The sequence below is a fragment of the Tupaia chinensis genome, unplaced genomic scaffold, assembly GCF_000334495.1.
Source record: "Tupaia chinensis unplaced genomic scaffold, TupChi_1.0 Scaffold000355_1, whole genome shotgun sequence".
Lineage (NCBI taxonomy): Eukaryota > Metazoa > Chordata > Mammalia > Scandentia > Tupaiidae > Tupaia > Tupaia belangeri.
In genome coordinates this window covers 14,230,941-14,254,299 of record NW_006159850.1, presented here as the reverse complement: position 1 = coordinate 14,254,299, position 23,359 = coordinate 14,230,941, and the positions used below count along the sequence as shown (strand labels likewise).

Sequence of the window (23,359 nt, the reverse complement as noted above, 5' to 3'; positions counted from 1 at the left end):
GACCAGTGCTGACAGACCCTGGTCTCTTTGGCGTGATGGGGAAATGGTCTGGAATTAAATAGTGATAATGGTTGCACGACTCTGACTGCACTAAACATCACCCAGTTGTACACTTTAAATTGGTGACTTGTAAGTGAAGTTTTATGTTACCTGAATTCCATCTCAATTTTTTTAAAAAAGTTAGCCCCTCCTCCCTGCAGTGGAACTGGCCGTCTCTGCCCTGCCTTTGCTGCGGCTGTGGCAGCAAGTTGAGTCCTCTGGGAAGGAACTGCTGCACTCTGTGGGTCATAGCAGCAGCTGAAAACCTCCCTAGAAGCTGAAGCATTGGTGGTTCAGTGGTAGAATTCTCGCCTGCCACGCGGGAGGCCCGGGTTCGATTCCCGGCCAATGTATCTTATTTATTTCCCTTTTGGATTTTTTTTTTTAAAGCATTCTTCACACAGCTGCCTGGTCAGGAGAGTGCTGTCTTAAACCAGGACACATTCAGGCAGCTTGACTCTGGGTTTTACTGCCTCGTAAACAGCATTTCACCAGGTGAAAGCATGCTTTATAGACATGGCAGCAGCCAATTTGGGGCTTCACATCCTCTCTTGGCCCTGTTCGGCTTGTTAGGAATCTAAGTGACCGGGAGCAGGTCCCTGCAAGCCACGAGATGGATGATTTAGGTAGTGGGTGACGAATTCCTCCCAGCCATTCCTGCATGTTCTGCTGGTCTGGTCCTTCCCCTGGCTGATCACGGGGCCCCCTTGCTGCCCACTCTTCTGCAGGCTCCCCCCAGCCCAGTCTGTGCCAATGAGCCACAGCTCCACGTTCTTCATGGCATGCCTCCCGGTAAGACCCCCTGTGCACACTCATGCACACACTTGCACATGCACATCCCACCTCTGGAACTTCCTCCCCTGACCACAGAGCCTTTAGATGGGTAGCCCTCTGCTGCCTCGGTGGCAGGACGGGGCCCTGGGGCCAACTGCTGACCGTTGCCCTTACTGTGGCTCCCGTTGGCCCAGCCACCTGGGGAGAGCCACAGCACAGAGCCCTTCCTCTGAGTCTGAGTTCTACAGCACTTCACGGGGCCAGCCTTCCCTCCATGACATCCCCTGAACATCTCAGGTGTCATCACGAAGACTCTGGGCCTGAACATCCAGCCGTGAGTCCTGGCTCAGCTGGCTTCACCCCTGCCGCCCTTGGGCAGCCGGGCAGCCTTTCTGAGGCCCCAGTTCCTTACCTGTCAAACAGGGCGGCGATAGCACACCACCTACAGTGTGCGTGTGACTTTCTGGTGAGACAGGCGCGTGCTGTACGTGGTGGTACCCTAGTTGAGGTTGTGTGATTCACAATTAGAATGTGGTCACCGGAATAGGAGCCCTCGGGGGCAGAGCGTTTGCTCCCCATTTCTTTCTTTTTTTTTTTTTTTTTTTTAAGAGAAATTTTTGCTATAGGCCACATGCACTCTCCAGAGAGACAGAAAGTAAGAAATCACCCTCCCAGGGGGGATGGCCACACCACAGTCCCTTCCCTTCCATTCTCCTCTTGGGATTTTGGGTACTCACACGCGCCTAGCCTGAGTTTGAAGCCACCAGGTCCAGGACTCAAACTGCGGTCAGCCACGTGGGAGTCCAGTGACATAGCCACTACACCATCTGTTGGTCCCTTGCTCCCTATTTTTCACCATCAGCCTCGCCTAGGTGGTTGCGGGCCTGTGGTGGGCTCCGTCGGAGATAGCATAGGGGTCAGCAATGGCAGTTTGTGCGTGTGGCATGTGATGAGCAGAGCTGTAAATGGGATTTCCGGCGCGGTTGGGGGCATGGAACTGCCTCGCGGTGCATGTGACTGGATTCGTCATTCGCAGGGCTGTGACTGCTGAGCTCCTCAACCTCTCCTGTGCGCACTCCAGGCGTGGTGAGTCAGACCCGGGGGTGCCTGTAAGGAGCTCTGGGACAGCTCTGCAGATGAGACACAGTGTCACTGGGTGCAGTTCAAGGACTGTGCGGAGGACTGGGGGCCCAGAGAAGAGGGCATTAGCTCAGCTGTGGGTGGGGCCAGGCTCAGCTTTCTGGAGGCTACTTGAGCTGGATCTCTTCTTCCTTTCTGGCGTCCACTCTCCTTGCCTCCATCTTTCCATTCCAACTGTAAAGGAAATGCGTGTTTCCTGGAGGGATACTGGGAAGGGCAGAGCTCCGAGGAAACCTGGGCTATGCTCTCACCCAGAGGTAGTCACTGAAACTTCAGGTGTTATTTATTTTCAGTCTTTTTTTTAATGCCTGTATTTATTCATTTTAACACATATGTTTCGTGCATTTGTGGCTTTTGTGTTTTGTTTTTCTACAAATAATAGGATGATAAGGATATTGGGTGATTTACAACCTGAATTTTATTTTATTTTTTTAAGTTTGCTGCAGGGCATGTGCACTCATCAGAGAGAGGAAAGGTGAGAACTCACCCCCAGAGGGGATGACCACATCTCAGTCCTTTCTCCTCCATTCTTTTCTCGGGGTTTTGGGTCCCCACACACATGCCCGGCATGTTTTTCAAGCTGCCGGGTCCAGGACTTGAACTGTGCAGTCGGCCCTGTGGGATCCAGCTACCCCAACTGCTATGCCACCTGCTGGCCCTGATATTTTTTAATTGAGTAGGTAATGGACAGTATTTTCCGGTTAGTCAGCATTATCCTCCATTAATTTCTTTTGAGCATTCAGCATTATTTAAATGTGTAGCGGAGAACCCCAACCCCTCTAGCAGACGCTCCTCGTTCCCCTCCCCCAGTCCTTGGCAGCCCCAACCTGCTTTTGTTTCTGGGTCTGCCGATTCTGGACATTGCATATAAATAGGATCTTGCTCTGTCTGTGTGCCCTTCTGTGTCTGGCCTCTTTCACGTAGCATAGTACCCTGGAGGCTTATCCCAGCTGTAGCAGGTATCGGTATTTCATTTCTTTTTATGGATGAATAGTACTCCATTGTATGGACAGACCTCATTTTGCTTATCCATTTATCAGTTAATGGACATTTGGGAGGTTTTTTACTACATTTTTCTTTAAACATTATTTTTTGAGAATTATTTATCTTTATTTATTTATTTGCTGCACCAGAAAGACACATATACAGGGAGAGAGTAAGAAAGCAAGCCTCCAGGTCTGGGACTTGAACCCTGGTTTACCATGTGGGAGTCCAGTGCCTTAACCACTATGCCACCCGCCAGCCCCTGTTTTCACTACTTTCCCATGCCCCCCCCCCCGCCCCGTGTTTCCCTCTTTTTTTTTTTTTTTGGAGAGGTTTTTGCTATAGGGTACGTGTGCTCACCAGACAGACAGAGACAGACAGAACGAGAAATCACCCCTCGAGGGGGATGGCCACGCTGCAATCCCTTCTCCTCCATTCTCTCGGGATCATGGGCACGCACGCACACGCACCCGGCATGAGTTTAAGCCACCGGGTCCGGGACTCGAACCGCAGTCGACTACGTGGGAGTCCAGTGACACAGCCGTTACACTAACTGCTGGTCCCACTACATTTTAAAAAATCACAAGCAGTATGAATTGGCTTTCTCCCTTTGGCCAAGACTATATAATTAGACATATTCATGAAATTCGTTCTCTGGAACAGGTGATTTGAATTTTTTTTTGGTCTTTGGGTTGCATTTTATAATTTCCTCTTTTGTTCCAGATCTGCTTTCCTATTTATACAACATACTTATCTTGAATCATTCCATTAGATAACTCTGCCATAATTTATTTAACCAAGCTCCTATTGTAAATCATTTAGCTGCTTCTAATTTTATCTTCGTCTTCTAAAAACTTCTGTGGAGAAAAATCTTACGTACCTCTGTAATTATTTTTCGAGGATAGTCTTAAACTTCAGGCTTTTGCTGCATGCTGCCAGATGCCTTCCAGCATGCCATGCCAATTTTCAGTCCCACCAGCTTGACGTGGGCCCGGAGGATAAATAGGGCTTCCCTGCAGGGGAAACAGGGAGGAGCCCTGCACCCTAGGACTTGAGTCACGCAGGAGGGTCCGTCACGAGAATCGGAACTGGGAACGGAGATGGCGAAGCATAGGCAGAGCAGACGGACCCCCGCCTCAGGCCCCACACACCCAGAGTTGGCATTCCTATGGGGGAAGGCCAAGATTGGACAAGTTAAACATGACCTGGCAGGTGTGTTTTGCAGGTACATTTGGCAGCAGATAGCAAGAGCCTTAAATGTTTCATAATTTTTCTTCAGGAAGAAATGATGGGTATAGATAAGGCTTTTGTCTATGAAGGATATTGTCAGCCAGTCAGTGAATGGTGTGAGAAACCCCAAGTAGAGAAGGAGGCTGGGGCGCAGTCTCAGTCAGGGGCCTCGGGGAAGCCTCGCTGAGAGGAGCACGTTTGAGCAAGGACTTGAGGTGGTGAGGGAGAGGCCTGGCAGGGTGGCGAGCATTCCAAGCAGAGGGAGCACCCTGTGCAGAATCTCTTCTGCTTAATGTAGAAAGAAAGGCCCCCTGTACTGGAGGAGGGCCCGTGACCCACCCTGCAGTGGCGCTGCTCGAAGACACAGAATGGAGTGAAAAGGGCAATGCAGGGAACATTCCACGCTCCCATTCATGTTTGCAAAGCTGAGAAAGGGAAAGTGAAAGACCTGCGTGTTAGAGCCCGGGTCGCTGCTTACGGAGGAAAAGAGGTTTTTGTTTTTGACATTTTTAGAGTGAAAATGTTTTATTTGTGTAATTTAAAACTTTCAAAGACCAAAGCTAGTCTCATTTGAACAAAAATATAAATAATATTAGTTTTCATGTATAACCCACAGAATCAAATAAATACTGCTGGGTCCGTAACTGTGCACGTAATGGATGAGTGATTGGCAGAGAAGAGACAGCTCTTTCCTACATCAGCGTTCTAGTGGATTCTAGGAGGAAAGAGAGAAATAGAAAGTCACCATTACGCCAACTCCATAATAATGTCTGTTATCAGAGAGCTCCAGCCAGGCAGGCTGCTGTTAATCAGCCAGTCCGGGGGGAAATGTTTGAGGGGCAGCAGGCTCTTTGTCTAATCTTGGGTATCTTCTCCAAAATACGTATTAATTATAAAGAAAGAAACAGCAGCTTTAAAGGGGAAAACCCTGCAGCTGGTCCCTTCGTTGGGGATCGGACATCGTATGACCCCGTGGACACACCGAGGGCCCAGCACTTCCACGTCAGTCCTCAGAGATGCATGACTTCAGCCGCCTCCTGCGAACACGTGAGACAGACCACATGCAGTGATATTCTAGCAAGTAACGGACCAGCACTTCCAAAGTGTCAAGTTCAGGAATGACACAGGGGGGGCCAGCAGATGGTGTAATAGCTATGTCGCTAGACTCCCATGTGGTCGGCTGCGGTTCAAGTCCCGGACCCAGTGGCTTAAACTCACACCGGGTGCACGTGCGTGCATGCCCAAGATCCCGAGAGGAGAATGGGGGAGAAGGGATTACGGCGTGGCCATCCCCCCTGAGGAGTGATTTCTCGCTTTCTGTCTCTCTGTCTCTCTGTCTGTCTGGTGTGTGCATGTGCCCTATAGCAGAAACCTCTCCAAAAACAAAACAAACAAAAGGATGACACAGAAAGACTGAGGCGCTCACACAGATTGGAAGAGTCTGAGGAGACAGGACAACTAAGCGCTGTGTGGACCGGAACAGAAAGGACAGGCGTGGACAGCCTGGTGGCACTGGGACTAGGTGCCGAGTGCAGTTAACGGGGGTGTCCCGATGTTACCGTCCCAGTCTGATCACTGAACTGGGCACGGGCAGTGTGAAATAGGGGCAGCTGGGTGAAGGGCAGACAGAAAATCCTTTACTCTTTTTACAGCTTTTCTATACATCTGCAATTATTTCAAAGTAGAAGTATTCTTAGTTGGGGAGAGTATATATAAAGTCTGGATCCGAGGTGTGAAACCGAGGGCTGACGGGGTTGCATGGCACGCTCTAAACCACACGATTAAATATCAGAAGTCTGGAATTTTCTCTGGAGAGTCACTGCCCTGAGCACTGGTGCCACCTGCTTCCCGTTCCTGTCCCCTCCTTGGTGCCGTGACTGTGGCCAGCTCCTGGCCCGGGGCTCAGGTTGGAATAGGGTTCTGGTCCAGAGTCTCTTGGCTCTTTAAGGAAATTTAATTTGATGCCAAAAGAAAAAGGTTGGAATTTTGAAGTTATTCTGTAAAAATGGAAAGAATCAATAGTTACTGCCAGATAGATTCTTGCCTGCCATGGGTCACCCATCACCCCCCAGGGGGGATGGCCACGCCACAATCCCTTCTCCTCCATTCTCCTTTCGGGATCTTGGGCACACATGCACCCGGCGTGAGTTTAAGCCACCGGGTCTGGGACTCAAACCGTGGTTGACTACATGGGAGTCCAGCGACATAGCTATTACACCAACTGCTGGTCCTTCCCCAAAGTCAGTTTTTAACCCCGTTATCGGGGTTGTACCTGCCATACAATTCACCCGACTGAAAGCATCCGATTCAGTGAGTTCTGTTTTCACAGAGCTCGGTAACCTCCACCCGGTCCATTTGGGGAAGTCATTGGTGCCCTACAAAGAATGTCAGCCATCACCTCACCCACCTCCTCCAGGCCCAGGCACCCTCCAGCCTGCTTCCTGTCCCTGTAGATTGACCTTCTCTGGACATCCCTAGGTGTGGAGTCGCAGTACGTGGTCTTCGTGGTGGCCTTCTTTCCTGGGCGCAGTGTTTACAGTTCACCGTGCTGCAGGATGTATCGCTGCTTCGTTCTTTACTGCCAAAGAGCAGGTCGTTGTACGGTGGCCCAGGTCTTCACATCCGTTCACCACTGGCTTCCGGGTTGTTTCTTCTTTTCGCTATGGTAGATAATGCTTCTGCGAACAAGTTTTTGTGTGGACACGTGTTTTTATTTTTCTTGGATGTATACCTAGGAGTGAACTTGCTGAGTCACTGTTTACCCTTTTTTTAAAGTATTTATTTTGAGCCAGCGGCGGCATGGTGGTTAAGGTGCTAGATTCTCACCTGGCCGACCACAGTTCAATTCCCAGACTCATCGGCTTGAAAATCACACCATAAGCGTGTGCGTGCATGCCCAAAGTCCTGAGAGAATAGGGGAGAAGGGATTATGGCATGGTCATGCCCCCTGGGGGTGATTTCCCACTTTTCCTCATTGTCTCCATTTCCAGTGAGTGCACACACTCTTATGCCGAAAATCTAAAAAAGAAAAGAAAAAAAAAAAAAGAGAGAGAGAATTTGCTTATTTCTTCCACAGAGGGAGAGGCACCCCCACCAGGGGCTTTGCGCTGCAGTCCAGCCTCAACCAGCCCAGACCAAGGGGATATGCGCCCCTTCCCCACCCCCAGCGTGTACAGGGAGGTCTGGAGATGTGAACCCAGCACCTTCTCACATGAGCCCAGCATCACAGAGTATGGCGTTGCCGCTGCGCCACCATCTGGCCCATGTTTAGCCTTTCGGGAGACCTGGCAGACTCTGTTCCAAGTGTCACACGTTCCCACCGGCATGAGTGTTTCGTCTCTCCACATCCCCCCAACACTTGCTGCGTCTTATCTGACCAGCCTGGTGGGCCTGAAGTGGTATCTCACTGCGGTTTCGATTTCGCTCACTCTGACGGCTAAGGATGTTGCGTGTCTCAGAGTCATTTGTAACATCGTTGTCCTCGGGCCACAACCCCTTTGGAGCTTCCCCAGAGGAGTCCGGCACCCGTGCTCCTCCCTGAGAGCTCCCTGGGCTGACAGCCTACAACGTGGGTACTGTCCCAGGAGCCTTAGGGTGAGACCTGGCGTCCTCAGGCTCCAGAGCCACGTTCCTTCTCAAAAGCCCACACCACCGTGGCAGGGGCTGGAGAGGCCCGTATGTCCTTGCTTGTTGGAAGGAGCCCAGTGTCTCACCTGATGCCTCGTTTCTCTTCCTCCCCCAGGCGGTCCAGATGGTTCCTGTGACCCCAGCTTCAGTAGTGGCGTCAGTGTCTTCACTCCAGCCAGGTGAGTGGTTTGTCCAGCCAGAGGTGTTTTTGGAGAGATGCAGCCTAGATCCATTTGCATGCAGGTACTTGCTGCGAAGACGCAGGGCAGACTCTACTTTGGGGCACCCGCGTGCACACAGGAGGTGTTGGATGAGGGGATCTGAAGGGCGTTAGGCAAGCCCAGCCCGTGGCTCTCATGGACAGATAGTGCTGCAGCTCAGTAACCACAAGTAAGCACAGCTAACTCACGGTGACCTCAGGGCCTTGCAGCCTCCTTCCCCGAGCACCTTCTGCTTGTCCGGGATAAGGTGGAGCCAGGCCGACCCACGGGAGCATAGACAGTAACCGTGTCTGAGTGCGGCTGGACCGGCCCAGGAGCCCTCTTCTGTGCGCCCAGGTCAGTTGTAATAGCACGGCCTTCCACGTGGGGGCAGTGCAGGCCAAGCAGAGAACTGGTCCTGCCCTGGCCGGCTTTCTCCATACTCCCTGCAGGGTGATGGGTGTCCCCTGGGAGGGGAACTGTCGCAGTCCATCCCCTGGACTTGCCTCGTGTCACTCTTCCTTTGGATAGCATTGGCACCCATGGGGCTGGGATGGATCACGGCTCTCTTGTGGGGGTTTCTTCCCTCTGACTGTGATGTTACCTGGGCTCTGGGGGAGCTAGTCGTTCATGAGGAGAGCACGTGTGCTCACTCCAGCAGGCTGCTCCCCCGACCCCAGGGGCGTCCTCCTTTTACACCATCCATGGTTCATCCTGCCCTCTGAGGGCTCCGGCTCTGGTTTGCAGGTGCAACCTCAGGCACCTCTCCCACGGCAGCCGAGCAGGTCAGGAAATGTCAGCCAGTCCCTCGTTGTCGGTTAGGTGTCATCCGATTCCAGAACACTTGCCTCTGTTCAGCCCTCCATGAGTAAGAGATGACCCCTGGCTGTCCTTGACCTTGAGGTCTCGGGGGAGGCAGAGAGAGCCCACCAGTGCATCACCAGGAAGGGCAGTTATGCTAAGCCGAGGCTTGCTGAGGTGACAGCCGACCACGGCGAGCACCCAGCCAGCGCTCCCGAGCCCTGTGCCGGATACTTCGTGTCAGGGCGGGGAGTTGCTTACGATTGAGTCCCATGGGTCGGTGGTCGTGTCTCCGTTGTAGGGATAAGGAAGGTGGAAGGCCGCTGTGTAGAGTGGGTTTCAGAGGAGCTCAGGTGGGCGCAGACCAGCCGGGGACCAGCAGCCATCGGTAGGGCAGGAGGGAGACCCAGACTGAGGAGGTGGCAGTGTGGAGCGAGGTGGAGGGATCTGAGCTGTCGGGAGGTGGGACTGGCAGGATCTGCTGGAGGGTGAGGGTTGGCACAGTCAGAGAGAAGTGAAGGAAAGGATAACTTCGAGACGTTGGGCTTGAGCCAAACTCAGAAAATCCTGGTATGTTTCTAAGCTGGGCCGGGTGGAAAAGCAACTATGAGCTGGGCAGGTGAACCTTCCCCGGTGGCCCTGAGCACTCGGGCAGGGACAGAGGCAGGCCTGGGTACTAGGTTACGGAATGGGAAAAGATTGGACAAAGGACAGGAGACCAGCAGGTCCTAAAAGGGTCCAGCTTTTGTCACAGAGGAGGTGGGGCCATTGTTAATAGTTAGGGGTGACAGGGATGGCCAAAAAGCCCATTGTGGATTTGTCCCTATGACCTCGGCTACTGGGATCGTCACACTCTGCAGGAGTGGCGGCCGGGGTGGGGGGACTCGGGGGCCTCGGAGGGGCAGAGAGAGGCGGTGTGACGACGGTGCAGGCATTTCTCTCCGAGCCTCGGTTGGGCAGGCCTAGTAGTCCCTGCACCTCAGCCAGGAGCCACCCGCTGGAGCCGGGCTGCGGCGCTGCTGGTCCTTCAGGACTCAGTGCTGAGTCCACCCCTTGTCAGATGAAGAGCCAGCAAGAGCAGGCTACCCAGTGCTTCCTGGCTCCTGTGAGCGGCCGCGTCCTCAGCGCAGCTGCGCAGTCTGAGTCACGAGCTGGCTGCAGACGACGGCGGCCTTGATGGTTGGGAAACCGGAGCCCGGGCGCCTGTGCCCGGCCACACCACTGCTTCCTCCACTTGGTGCTGCCAAAGGGAGGCCGAGCTTGGCACGACAGCATCGTCCGGGGTCCCCAAAACCCAGAACTCGCCCTGCAGTTTTCCAGGTGCATCGCTTGCCCAGGGCACCATCCACAGTGGCCAGTTTCACTCAGATCTGACCAGCCATGGGCAGCGGGGACTCCTCTGATGGCAGAAGGGCATTTCCACCTGGCACAAACCTGCCAGCCGTGGGGGCAGGCCTGAGCCTCTTCAAAGCCATTGGCCCTCGGAGAGTCAAATGAAGCCACAGACCCCCTTCCCAGGAAGACACATCCGTGCTGAATTCCAAATCCACTTCTAGTGGTTCCAGTCTCCTCAAAGGCAGGCCTTGCACCCCAGACTTGAAAAAATTTATCCGTAGACCAGGACACAGGAGAATTGACTGACCGAGCTCAGGAGTACAAGCCCCATCTCCTTCCCTCACGTCCTTCTTTCCCGTGCTTGGAAAGCCCCAGGTGGCCCAGCTGTGGCCCCAGGGCAGAGCCAGCTGGAAAAGCAGGGGTGCCCCAGCACCACAGATCTGGGCTGCTAGTTCGTAGAGAAGTATAAAAAAAATCCGTCATGCCTTTCCCGACAACCTGCTAGATTCCTGGGCAGGGCTGGGGCGGGGGTAGTAGAAGAAGAAACCAGGAGTGCTCGACGTAGAAGAAAGGCAAGTCTGCGAAGAGTCGTCTCCGAACCTGAAGTTGCTCACGGCTGAGGAAAGGGTTAAGAGCACGGTCTCCGCCCTGTCCTACGGTACCGTCCTCATCACCCAGGGCCGCTCCTACAGGGGAGCCAGTGGCTGGGTCAGGTCCCGACTCCACCGCGCCTGGTGATGCCGGGGGCAAGTAGCTTCACTTCTTCGTGCCTCAGTTTCCTCCGGGGGCTGGGGGGTTAACTAAGTTACAAAAGGGCTCTGGGATCAGTGCTGCGGCGTGGGCAACCTTCCACCTGACACCAGGGCCAGGCCGAGGGTCACGGTGTCATGAGTGCCAGTCGGAACACTCACAGGTGTAGATGCTGCCCTGCACGTGAGCCAGCAGAGCGCTCTAGAAATCATTGCCTCCCAGCTCTTAGCCCCTGCCGACTAAAGAAATGGATAATGATCTGACTTTACCAAAAAAAAAAAAAAAAAGGCAACTTAGAATTCAGAAACCAGTCTAATTTTAGATTTACCTCTCTCCTAATTTGATTAGGGATGTAGCATGAGTATCACAGAGAGTCAGACGTTGCAGAAATGAAATGCTGGCTCCTCGAGAGAATGACTGGAACTTATTATTATTTATTGGTGGATCAGAAACATCGTTCAGTAAATCCATACTTTAATAGCCACAGCAGCACCGCCTATCTGGAAACTGTAGTACATCTACATGTAAGACGCTCGTTATAAGATGCTTTATGAGAAAATGCGTGGTGAAAATGGGGTATTGCAGACACCTTAAAATAACTCAGGAGCCCCCATGAGTGAGCCGTCTAGACTTTTTGGAACCGATGCAGAAATGTGTTTTACACTGTGCGCGAGCTCCCTCCTGTTCTTGATGGCCGATGGAAGCCAGGGTGGAGGGTGCCACATTCCAGGCTCCAGCCCCAAAGCGGCAGCTGAGCACGCATGCAGCATGCCCTGCAGAAGGCCCCAGCTCGCCCACCAGGCATGCGCGGAGCTTGGCGGCAGCAGCCGGCCCCACCCAGCAGAAGCAGCGCGAGCTCTCTGCCGCTGAGAGCAGGTGGGCCGTGACCTTCCCTTCCCGGGCGCTAAGATCATTCCCCCGCTGCCCTGGGTACTCCCCCATCTGTGACCTTCATCTCCAGCCAGCCAGGGGGAGAGAGACTGGCAGGGGTGTCTCCAGCTGAGGGGATGAGTTCTCGGTGCATGGCCTTGTGGCCTCGAACGCCCCACACAGTCTCTGGGCCTGGGTCCTCTCATCTGTACCTCAAAGGACTGGGTCGTGAGGTCCTGCTCGGCTTGACGGTCTTGATTGATTGAAGCTGAGCCCAGCTCCCCAGCAGCCTGGAGACCCACGTCTGGGAGGTCTGCGCTGGTCCGCCTCTGCGGGGGGCGTGCAGAGAGCCTTGGCCCACAGAACGCCGCAGCTCACACGCGCCTCCGTGAAATCCTTCCTTCCTGTGACTGTGACGCGGCGCTGCTCAAGGAGATGCCACCTGAGTGGCCAGAGCGTCTCGGGGCTGCTGTCAGGCACAGTCCAGCTTGTGGCAGGACCGTCCATCCTGGCAGCTTTGGAGCATGCCCCACACAGGTCAGCACTGGGCTCCTAGGTGTCCTCCTCCTCCCCATGGAGTCTTTGCCCTGTGAACCTCCTCTCCCACTGACACCCGGCCTGTGGATCTGCCCCGGCCAGAGGGACCGGTCCACACTGGGCCACTGCTCGGCTGCTGCAGCCAGGACCCAGTGAAATGATGTCACCACAGGCTCCCCCAAGTCTTCTGCCTGGTGGGAGACCATCCCAGAAACAGACAGATCCGAAATGCCAGCTCCTCTGCTTCCTGGCCGTGTGGTCTTGGACGGCCACGGGATGTCTGCTTCAGCTCCCTGGTCTCCACAGTGGAAATGACACAAGTCGCAGGCGTGTGAGGGCATCACTTGAGGCTCAGCAGAGATTGTGGCCGTCATCTTCTCTACCGTCATGGGGATGTCATCAGAGCTGTCATTGCCCCTGAGGTTCTTCACCCACTGGGCCTGCACTGCGGGTGGGGCAGGGCGCTGGCGTGGCACTGCGTAGTCCCTACCAGCTGCTCCGGGGCAAGGCCGTTGCTAGGCCAGTGCAGCCCTGGGTCTCCCAGGCAGGTGAAAACAAGGCCGTCCTCCCAGGGGACTGTTGGAGCTGAGAATGTGGCAGCGGCTTGCAGAGAGTGCGTGTGACACCCTGGGCCCCATGCGGCAGCTTGAACAACCAGCAGCTCCTGCTATAAAGGGACTCACTGTGGACGCTGGGGTCGCAGGGTTAGGATAGAACAGGCTGGAGCGGGATGGCTTCTGTCCATTCACGGGATCCCACGAGCAGGATCCCACATGGCCAGCTGCTCACCACAAGTCCTGGACTTGTGCATTTTGTGTCCCCCAAAAATATTAAAAATAAAGCGATGTACTGGTAATCCTTATGCAGGTTTCCTGGTATTGATCATAGTGTTCATACACTGAAGTGCTGATACTGTGGATGTGTTCGCAGCTGTCATTAAGCTTCTGCTGCTCTCAGCCTTTTTTTTTCTTTTTTACATTTGTGCCATAGGGTGCATGCTCTCGCCAGAGAGAGACCTACACAGAAAGAGGGAAAAAGAAATCCTCCCTACCTAGGAGGGATGGCCACACCACAGTCCCTTCTCCACTCTCCTCTCGGGGCTCTGGGCGCACACGTGCACACCCCAGGCGAGCTTTTCAAGCTCTGGGTCCAGGACTGGAACCGTGGGTGGCTACAAGGAAGTCCAGAACCTTAACCACCACGCCCTTTTCATTTACAACTAGAACATGCCACATTGCGCGCCTGGCTCACATATCCCTGATGGACTGACAGCTCACATTCACTGCCCTGGACGCGTCCATCTGAGCTCTTCTTTCCCGCCTAACTTGGGGTAGCAGAGAATTTAGACATTCAGTTTCCTTAGAAAATACCAGGAGCTTTCTTGGGACTAAGCAGATGGCGTAATGGTTACATTGCTCAACTCCCGTCAGGTTGACCACGGTTCAAGTCCTGGACCCAGTGCCTTAAAACTCCCCAGGCGCATGTGTGTGCGTACCCAGAATCCTGAGAGGAGATGAGAAGGGATTGCGGCGTGGCCATGCCCCCGAGGGTGATTTCTCACTTTCTTTCTCTGTCTCAGGCAAGCGCGTGTGCCCTATAGCAACAATCTCTCTTAAGGAGAAAAAAGGAAATACCAGGAGCTGCCAGCCATGTGACTCCCGGGGAAACTGCAGTGCCCCCCGCCCCGTCCACTTGTGGCAAATACAGTGACGCGTCTGTAGGAAGGGAGCCCCTCGCTGACACCCTACTATCTTCTGTCCTTGCTGTTCCCACCCTGGCAATGCCCGCCTCGCCGGGCAGCAGCAGGCACACTGGGCAGAGCTGAGCTGACTCCGTCTCCTGGTGGCACCCAGCCACTGCAGGCTGCTTGGCCCCTCCTGTCTCTGGGACCAGGGGGCTTCCTGCGCTGCCGGGGACAGGAGCAGACTCCGAGCAGTCTGCTTCTTGCAGGCAGAGGCCCCGTTACCTCTTCCTCACCGCGAAAGAGCCCGTGTCGGCTTCAGAGGCCACCGCTGAGGCTTCTCTACTGGCCACATCATACGCTTAGGGCCCCGGAGGCCAGCAAGGTGACCAGCCACGACTCCCGGCCTCACCTGAGGAGCACTCCTGGGTCACCCGGAGGAGGGCCTGTTGGAGGTCGGGTGGCGTTGTCAGGGCCGCCCCCAGACTGCCTGGACTCGGTGGCTCTGCTGTATCAACGAAGCGTCTGAGCTCATTGCTGAGGCCCGGGGGGGGCTCGTCTCCACCCGGGCAGGGCAGACGAGTGAGGAACAGGCGGGGGAGTGAGGCCGGCAGTCCCGCCCTCCTCCCCAGATGTGGTGATCGAAGCTCCAACAAGCAGCCAACGTCAGACTCCTCGGGAAAGGAGGAGGGAGGCAGAGGGAAAGGAGCAGGCCCCGCTTCGAACCCCCAAGCCAGGCTGGACCAGGGTGGTGAGAGACATCCCTGTGACACACATGGCGTGTGCCATCTGCTCAGGCCTGGCCACCAAGCACCTGGGCTGGAAGTGTGTGTTTCAGAGCGTGCAGGCCACAGGTGGTGTCGTGACTTGGTGACCGAGAGTGACAGGGGGTGTCAGCCTGGCTCTCCCTCTGTCTTGCCCACAGCTCTGAAAGAGCCCCTGTGACCCTTCACCTCGACGGGATCGTGCAGGTCCTGAACTGCCACCTCAGCGACATGGCCATCGGGATGATGACCAGGATTGCCGTTCTGAAGTGGCTCTACCACCTCTACATCAAGACGCCCCGGAAGGTGAGCCCCAACCTGACCTCCCAGCAGGCCCCTCCAAGCCAGGGGGCCGCTCCAGGATCGGGCTTGGTTCCCAGGGCCCTGGAGTTTCAGCCATTGCAGGGTTCAGCTGTTGCAGTTTCAGGGGCGGGGGGAATCCTGGTGAGCACAGGGGTGGCAGTGGCTCTGAGGAGCTCTGACCACCCCTGAGGGGGTGGTCTGTGCAGACCAGAGCAGCGCCGCACCGAACCCAGTTCTGGAGGTTGGCGGGAGCTCATGGGTGCCCGCTTTTCTGCCCTCCAGATGTTCCGGCACACTGACAGCCTCTTCCCCATCCTGCTGCAGACGTTATCAGACGAATCCGACGAGGTAAGTCGCTGACCGCCCTTCCATGCAGAGCCCTGGCTGCCCGGCCTGTTTTAGGGATGTGCGGGGTTCGCACCACTGCGGGGGCGTGCCCTGTTGTCACCGTGCTGTTCATCAGCACAGGAACTGCCCGTTCTCCATACCTGGGACGGCACATCCTTCCTAGGGAACACTCGCCGCTTTGGGGACGAGGACCCTTGTAGAGACGTTTCTGGAGCGTCTGGGACAGGGCGTCCACGAGGGTCCGCGTCTGCACAGGAATTTGCATGTCTTCCCGGAAAGTAGTCAAGAGAGTGGGGGAGCATAGCTTTGGCCTGGCTCTGCTCCGCTGCGCAGCATCTGTCTCTGTTTGGTGGGGGTGGCCGTGTGTCTGGGGCGCGGAACCAGTGATCCATGGGAAGTACTCAGTGCCATGCCAGGTGCGTGCTGGGTGCCTGCTCGTTAGCGTTACCGGCTTCTGGTTCAGCCGGACTCCATCTCCACCTCCAGGTCAAAGCTGTCCCCTTAGCTTTGCTTTGCTGGAGTCTCCAGGAGCTGCCGGTGCCCAATGGCAGGCAGCAGGAGTAACCCTCTCAGAGGACCAGGGCCGGGGCAGGGCAGGCCCACATCCTCCTGTCTGCTCCTTCATCCCTGCCCTCTGCCCCGGGCTCCCTGCCTGCCAGCTGAGGGGCAGGGTCTACAGCTGGGCATGCCCACTTGCAGGGCAGTGCCCCTTTCTTCCGTCCCACCAGCTCCTCAAACTGCATGTGCTGGTGGCCTGAGCCTTGCCTCACCCTCTCCCTCCTCTACTCTGTGGCAAGATGGGCTTCTGAATCCACAGACAGTCCATACTGCCCAGTGGGGCCGTGAAAACCAGCAGGGGCTGGGAATGGGGGAAAGGGAGCAGGGCCTTGCTCACAGTTCTGTGAGAGGCTGGATACGTCTGGGTTCTGATTCCGTGAGGAACCCCATCTTCCTACAGCTGGTCCCAGGCCTGTGTGGAGACCCAGGCAGCTTGTTCTGTCACATGGATTTGCTTTCCCAAAACTGGGTTGGAGAATCGGACACGCAAGTATCAGCCTGTAGGTCCCCTAGGTTCTCTGCACTTTGAGAAAAATACAGAACAGATGGTCTGTGAATGTGCCCTGGCCCCTCCTGCCCGCACCCCCCATGCACGCACAGGCACACGCAAACACACACACACACACACACACACACACACACACCCCGTCCTCTCCTGCACCACCCCCTGCTGTGCGAGGCCCAGGTGGACGTGGCCCAGTTCCGCCTGTGAGTGGGGAGTGACTCACTGCATGTCAGGGCCCTCATTTCAATACAAAAAGGAAAAGAGAACTTGGCTGATTGGCCCTGTCCCTAGGACTGCAGTGGAAGCAGCTGAGTTTTCAGTCTTTTAAATGGAACTGTTTAATCCCATCCAGCTTCCCGCGTGCGTGTGCAGTGAGCGCGGAGGAGATGCAGTCCATTAAGCAGCTCCGCGTAGGTTGCGGCTGTGGAAACTCCATTTGCTGAGTGCCCAATGTTGTCAGGCTCCGGGGCGCATCTCGTGGGCCTCGGGAGGGGAGAGGATTGAAGTGGCTCTTGGGGACAGTTGGAGACAGTGGGAGGTGGGGTTTCTGCTGTAACAGGAGTCCCTGCTTCTTCAGCTCCAGAGGAGGGCTTTGGGGACCGTGCTCATCGGGTGAGTCCCGATTGTGCTACATCCTGGATCTTCACCAGAATCACGTCCCTGCTCAGTCTGCTTAGTGACCTTGGGGGCATACTGTGAACTGAACTTGACTAGGGGACTGCAACCACGTACCCAATGATGCTGGTCTCCTGGGACCTCCTTGCAGGGGTCTCTAGAAAGTGCTCTGCTGGGCTTTACCAAGTATTTGCAAACACAGCCCTGATCCCAACTAAAGCTCTCCTCGGTTCAAGACCGTGAAAGCCGGACTGGGATGCCTTCCTGTGGAAGGCCTCGATGGCGGGCTTTAACCTCGAGGCTCCCCACGGAAGGTTCCTGTGCCCTGCCTGGGGGCTTCTCAGACAGGTCATCGTCGTGGGTGACCTTGCACGTGTGGAGCCGTCGCTGTGCAAGGAGCTGCGCCAGACCCGTTGCTTACTTGTCAGGACACTCACAGCCCTTCCCTGAGGGGTTCTGTCATTTCCGCCTCAGAGTCACAGAAGTTAAGGCCGGAGCGCACAGCTAGGCACGGGAGCCCAGACTAAAACCCAGATCTCTGTGGCCCCAGAGCCCGTCCCCTTAGTGGCTAACTGCCATGCCTGTGTTTCAGCCAGTGTAGCCCCAGCACCACGTCAGAACCAGGAGACAGAGGAAGGTGGTGGTGGGGAGGGGGTGTCTACTAGGGGCTTGTGTTTAGTGTGTCGCTGTCCCCATTTCCTCACGAATGCACCGAGCAAACGTTTGCTAGCCTTTTTCCCCAAGCCGGAAGTTCTTGAGGACAGCTCTCGGCCTTGTGTCGGAGATGAGTTGGCTTTCGTTTGTTTATTGTTGTTGCTGTTGTCTGTAGTTTTTGCTCTAAGGCACATGCGTTCACCAGATAGAGAAACTCACCCTCTAGAGGGGATGGCCACACCGCAGTCCCTTCTCCAGTCTCCGCTCAAGATTTTGGGCATGTACCGGGCCTGGCATGATTTTCAAGTCACCAGGCCTGGGACTCGAACCACTCTGCCAGTCATGTGGGGTCCAGCACCTTAATCTCCTTATCACCTGCTGGCCGAGAGGTGTATATTTTCAAAAAGCTCTCCTTTCAGCCCCCAGCTCCTCGGTCCAATTTTCTTACTGATTTGTGCAGGCTCTTTGTATGTTTGGCGTGTTCAGCCCTGTTATCCGTGTGGCAAGCGTCTTCCCCCCGCCCCGCCCCGCCCCGTGCAGTTGCGATAAACCCACATGGGCCTCACTTAGATGATTAGATGAGAGCCACTGGCCTCAGGGGGACGGGGTATACTCAGGTGTTAACGGTGCAGGGGCTGGGCCTCCGTGCTCCACAGTCCCCTGGTCACGTGGCCTGGCTGGGCCCTCTTCTCTGCTGTTGATCCCCAGTCTGACCCATGTGACAGCTCAGGAGCCCACACCCCCGAGCGTCTTTGTATGTCTCTGCTTCTCGTCATTCGGGATAAGTGGCCTGCTTCTTGCAGACATTATCTGAAAATTCCTTTTGTCAGAGGAATTCGCAGGTGTCAGATTAATATTCTTGGAGTAGCAACCCTGTCATTAGCTAGAGAGCCGACGACAACTTGTTTTCTTAAGTGAAGATGAGACCCCGATTTCCATGACTGGATTGCAGGGAGCACGCTCAGTTTCCCCTGGCCCCCTTGGGGAGGTGGGATTGCTGCTTCCCTTGCCCAAAGGTGTCATGTCTGCCACCTCCAGTGCTGGCAGCTGCCACACTGCCTGGAGGCCCCTCTGTGAGCATCCTGGGACTGGCCTCCTTTGTGTGCATGACTGGGGCTGGCAGGGAGGGGGCTCGGTGATCCCCCACTTCAAGTACAACTGTCCCCCAGCCTGCATCTAAATTTCCCAGGGTGATCTTGGTCTCAGGAGAGGCCTGGAAGGATGTCCATTCCGCCCTGAGTGCGTGTGGATGCCCCAGACAGTGACCCTCAGACCTAGGCTTGAGGCCTAGCCCAGGCTCTTCCTCACAAGGACCTTGGTCAAGAGTTTAACCTCCCTGGGGACCAGCAGTTAGCGTAATGGCTATGTCGCTGGACTCCCACGTAGTAGACCACGGTTCGAGTACCGGACCCGGTGGCTTAAAACTCACGCTGGGCGCGTGTGCGTGCGTACCCAGGATCCCGAGAGGAGAATGGAGGAGAAGGGATTGCGGCGTGGCCCTCACCCCTGGGGGGTGATTTCTCACTTTCTGTCTCTCTGTCTCTCTGTCTGGCAAGCACACGCGCCCTATAGCAAAAACATCTCCAAAAAAAAGAAAAAAAAAAGAAGAGTTTAACCTCCCTGGACCCGAGAAATGGGGCTGCCTCACAGGCTTGTTGGAAGAGGAGGTGTAGAGCACCCCGCAACATCCTTCACTACCGTTGGTTCAGGGGGAACTGGCCTTGCTGTCATGTTGAACTGTCCCACACGGGGCATTTCAGTGCCCTTCAGTGAAGCTCTTAAGGTCTTTTTCCCAGGTCTGACTCACTCACTATGGGACTGGATTTTCATTGTGGCTTTGAATGGCATCCCTTCCGTAAGACTCTCTCCCCACGTGGCAGAGTGCCCGCAGTGAGGAGCTCAGGCCTTGGGGTCAGGCAGTCCAGTAGTCCAGTCTGGCTCTGCCACCCGATGGCCAGTTGGCCAATCAAGTGCTAGCCTCTCTGTGCCGATTTGCTCATCCGTAAACAGACGTGAGATGGGCACCGCCCTCCCAGGGTTGCGGAAGGCGTAGAGAAGCCTCGGAGTGTCCGGTGCCCATCACAGGACCCTGCGCTCCTCTGCTGCTGGAATGGCTCTGTGAAAGGCCTGGAGACACACGTGGAGGCTGGGGGCTGGGCTCTGTGTACGCCCCGAGTCCTCCCACCTCCACCTCCACAGCAAAAGCAGGGCACAGGCTGCTCGTCGGGCCTGTCTTTAGAGGCCTGAGCACCACAGGGGTGTTCAAAGGACTCTGGTTCCATCTGCAGGTCATAGAAAGCCCAGCAGAGGACAGAGTGGGCAGCAGGACCAGCATCGCTCTGTGCACCGTCTCCCCTTCCCGGCCCCTTGCCCTAAGCCTCCTCAGCTGCTCTGGGTTGGAGCTGCCCAGCACAGAGCAACGCTGTGTTCAGCACCAACCTGGCTCATCAGAACCCCATCTTCAGCATGTTTGCCCATCACTCCCAACTGGCAGGCAGAGGGGCCCTGCTGACTGCCCGGTCGAGGGAGTGGAGAAATGGCACAGTGGGCATGACCCTATTTCAGGGCCTCAGGCCTCAGCCTCGAGCTCAGAAGGAAAACCTCTGCGATACAGATGGCTGCAGGCCTGTCTTTGTCTTTCGTGTGAGTTTTCTCTGTGGTGGGGCCCAGAGCGGCAGCCTTCCCAGTCTGCCCAGCACGAGCCCCCCTCCCCTGTCCCCTTCCCTTGGCTTCAAAGTAACCATGAAGAGGGCAGCTGATAGCAGGGTGGTTACGTGGCTAGAACGCATGCCCAAAATGCTGAAAGGAGAAGGGATTGTGGTGTGGCCATCCCCCCAACCCCAGGGGAATACTTGAATACTTTTGCACTTTGTCTCTGTCTCTCTCTCTCTGTCTCTGCTGAGTACCTACACATCATAGAAAATTTTAAAAAAAAAGAAAATAATGCTTATGGGCCAGCAGGTGGTATGGTGGTTAAGGCACTGGATTTTCACATGCTCACCACAGTTCAAGTCCCAGACCTGGTGGCTTGAAAAATCTCACCAGGTGTATGTGTTTACATGTCCAAAATCCCAAGAGGAGAATGGAGGAAAGGAATTGCAGTTTGGCCATCCCCCCAGGAGTTGGTTTCTCACTTTTCCTATCTCTGTCTCTTTCTAGCAGCACACGCGACCTATGGCAAAAACCTTTTTTAAAATTGCAAAAGAAAAATATAAAGTTTTTTGTTTTTATTTAAGAAACCATTTTTTAAAGAAAAGTTGCTTATGAGAGTTTATATCTTATACACCTAGCTAAGGTGCAGGAAAAAAAGAATTGGAAGCACCTCTCCAGAAAATCTGGAAGACAGGATTCCGAGGGCACTACTCGTGGGCAGTGGTGGAGTGGCTAGCTCAGGAACCCACCAACCACACGCGAGGGGTGTGGGGCATGGGCCGCCATCACCCTCAGAGCAGCACAGGCCGTGCCTTCGGAGCAAGGGGCGTGGGGACAGGTCTACGCAGTGATTCAGGAGCATCTGAAAGGGGCTTTATCACCTTGCCAAAAGTATCCCATGAGTGTGGTGACACCGCAAGTGGCCGAGTGCCTTCCCTGTCCCCAGTCAGTGGCCACCTAGACCATGAGGGCTGGCAGCCCTGCCCTTGGGCCCGAGACCCAGCCATCCACGCCATCTCCCTGCTAGAGCCTCGCGGGCCCTCACCAGCAGATGGGTTGAGGCACAGACACTGCGCCCTGGGCCGTATTCCAGGGATGGTTTGCTTCAGGGGACGGCGAAAGGATTCATCTGTTTCATGGTCCAGGTCCCAGGAGAAGTGGAACGGAAAAGGCAGAGATTTGTCAGATCTCAGAGGAGAGAGCTTACTGGGCCAAGCCGAACCACCCGGAAGAAACAGGTCAGGGCCGGCTGAAGACACCAGGAGGTAGCTTGGGGTCGGGCCGTGCGATCCCGTCACTCCGGTGGGTCAGGCAGCTGTGTCCGGGCTCATCTTCTCGCATTAAAGAGATTGAGTTCGTGATAACGGGACTTGGCATGGGCTCCCGCCCTTCACTGTGAGCAATAGTGGACTTCCCAGGAGACGAGGGCTGTGCTCTCCTGTCTCCCAGAAGGACTTACCATGGGAAACTGCCATCTGCCCCCAAGATGGGGGCCCCACTTCCTTTGAGGCCCCTTCAGTGGAGCAGCTTAGAGAGCCAGAGCCACTCCCCAGGACGCCCCCAGCCATTGCCTTCAGGAATCCTGGCCAGTGCTGAGGGTCAGGCCCCATGTCTGTTGAGGGGGGACACTGGAGGAGGAGAGGACCCAGCTGGAGCCTGCGGGGTGTTTCCACAGTCCGGGGTGCACTGCATCTGTCATCCTAGCGATCCACACCGCTGGCCTGGAATGGTGTCCGCCGGCCCGCTGGACACGTGAGGAAATTCAGGCAAGAGAACTTGCCCCAGGTCACACTGCCAGCAGCCATGCTCGAGTGAGTCGTGTGCTTCCAAAGTATGTGTCACCTTGCTGCCGAGCGGGGCCAGCCTGGCTGGGGCAGTCTCACCTGGCCCACTCAGCCATTGCACTGTGGGCTTCTGCCCTCGGCTAACCTGCAGCTCCCACGTGCCTCCCTCTGCACACCAGACTAAGCGTTCTCAGGGGGTTGGGTTTTTTTGGGTGCTTTTTAATTTTTTTGGCTTTTTTTAATTGCCTAAGGCACATGCACACCCCAGAGAGGAAGAAGCACCACCAGAGAACAACCTGATACTGTTACAACCCCCTCTATGCCATTTCTCCATTCTGTTGGATTGAGACATGCACGCATGTTTGGTGTCTTTTTTGAGCCACCTGAGCCAGGATTCAAACCTTGGTCGGCCCCATGGCATCTGGCTCCCTTAGCCACTGTAGGGCTATGAGCCGGGCCACATGTCAGACACTGACCTTGTTCCCTCCTCCTTCTTAGGCCCCTGCAGGGCTCAGTCCAGAGCCCTCTCCATCCTTCTGCCTGGTGTTCTCCCAGAAGGGCTGAGGCCAGTGGCTGGGCCTGCTGAGGAGTGGCGTGAAGGGCCTGGGTGAGGGACAAGAGGACAGGCCGGTCCCACGCTGCCCAGCTCTGCCTGGGACCAGGCAAGCCACACGGCATCTCCGCGCCTCGGTTTTCCTCCCTAAAACGCTGGGGTTTGCCCTGGATTGCCTTCGGTCCCTCCCAGCTCTGAATGTGTGTGGTCCCGACTCTGCACCCGGAATGCTAACGCTGCCTGCTCAGAAGTGGACAGTCTTCCCAAAGAATGGGACTTGTTTTTCCTTCTCGTGTCCTTGCCTCAGTTTTTATTTCACTCTGATTTTTATTCCATCCACTCTCCAAAACCAACAAAAACAAGCTCTCCACTCCTGCTGCAATTCGCAGATTTCTTTAAAATCACATCAGGGGATAAGGTAGAATCGCAGCCCAGAGGGGCCAGCAGGTAGCATAGTGGTTGAGGTGCTGGATTCCCACATCACTGACTAGAGTTCGAGTCCTGGACCCAGTGGCTTGAAAATCACACCAGGAGGGACCAGCAGTTAGCATAATGGCTGTGTTGCTGGACTCCCACGTAGTCGACTGCGGTTCGCGTCCCGGACTCGGTGGCTTAAACTCACGCCAGGCGCGTGTGCGTGCGTGCCCAAGATCCC

General features: G+C 55.5%; 1 protein-coding gene and 1 non-coding gene across 6 annotated transcripts in view; both read left to right on the top strand.

The window, feature by feature from the left end:
• The window catches only part of VAC14 (VAC14 component of PIKFYVE complex), a 121,614-nt gene that overhangs the window by 23,217 nt on the left and 75,038 nt on the right, over positions 1 to 23,359 (top strand). For all 5 annotated transcript variants that reach the window (XM_006152660.3, XM_006152661.3, XM_027773513.1 and 2 more), the window contains exons 10-12: positions 7,910 to 7,973; positions 14,894 to 15,038; positions 15,318 to 15,383. In XM_006152660.3, coding sequence (XP_006152722.1) covers positions 7,910 to 7,973; positions 14,894 to 15,038; positions 15,318 to 15,383 — 275 coding nt within the window. The remainder of the gene's footprint in view (positions 1 to 7,909; positions 7,974 to 14,893; positions 15,039 to 15,317; positions 15,384 to 23,359) is intronic.
• On the top strand, positions 322 to 392 carry TRNAG-GCC (transfer RNA glycine (anticodon GCC)). Its single transcript has one exon. It is a non-coding gene; the product is annotated as a tRNA-Gly (tRNA).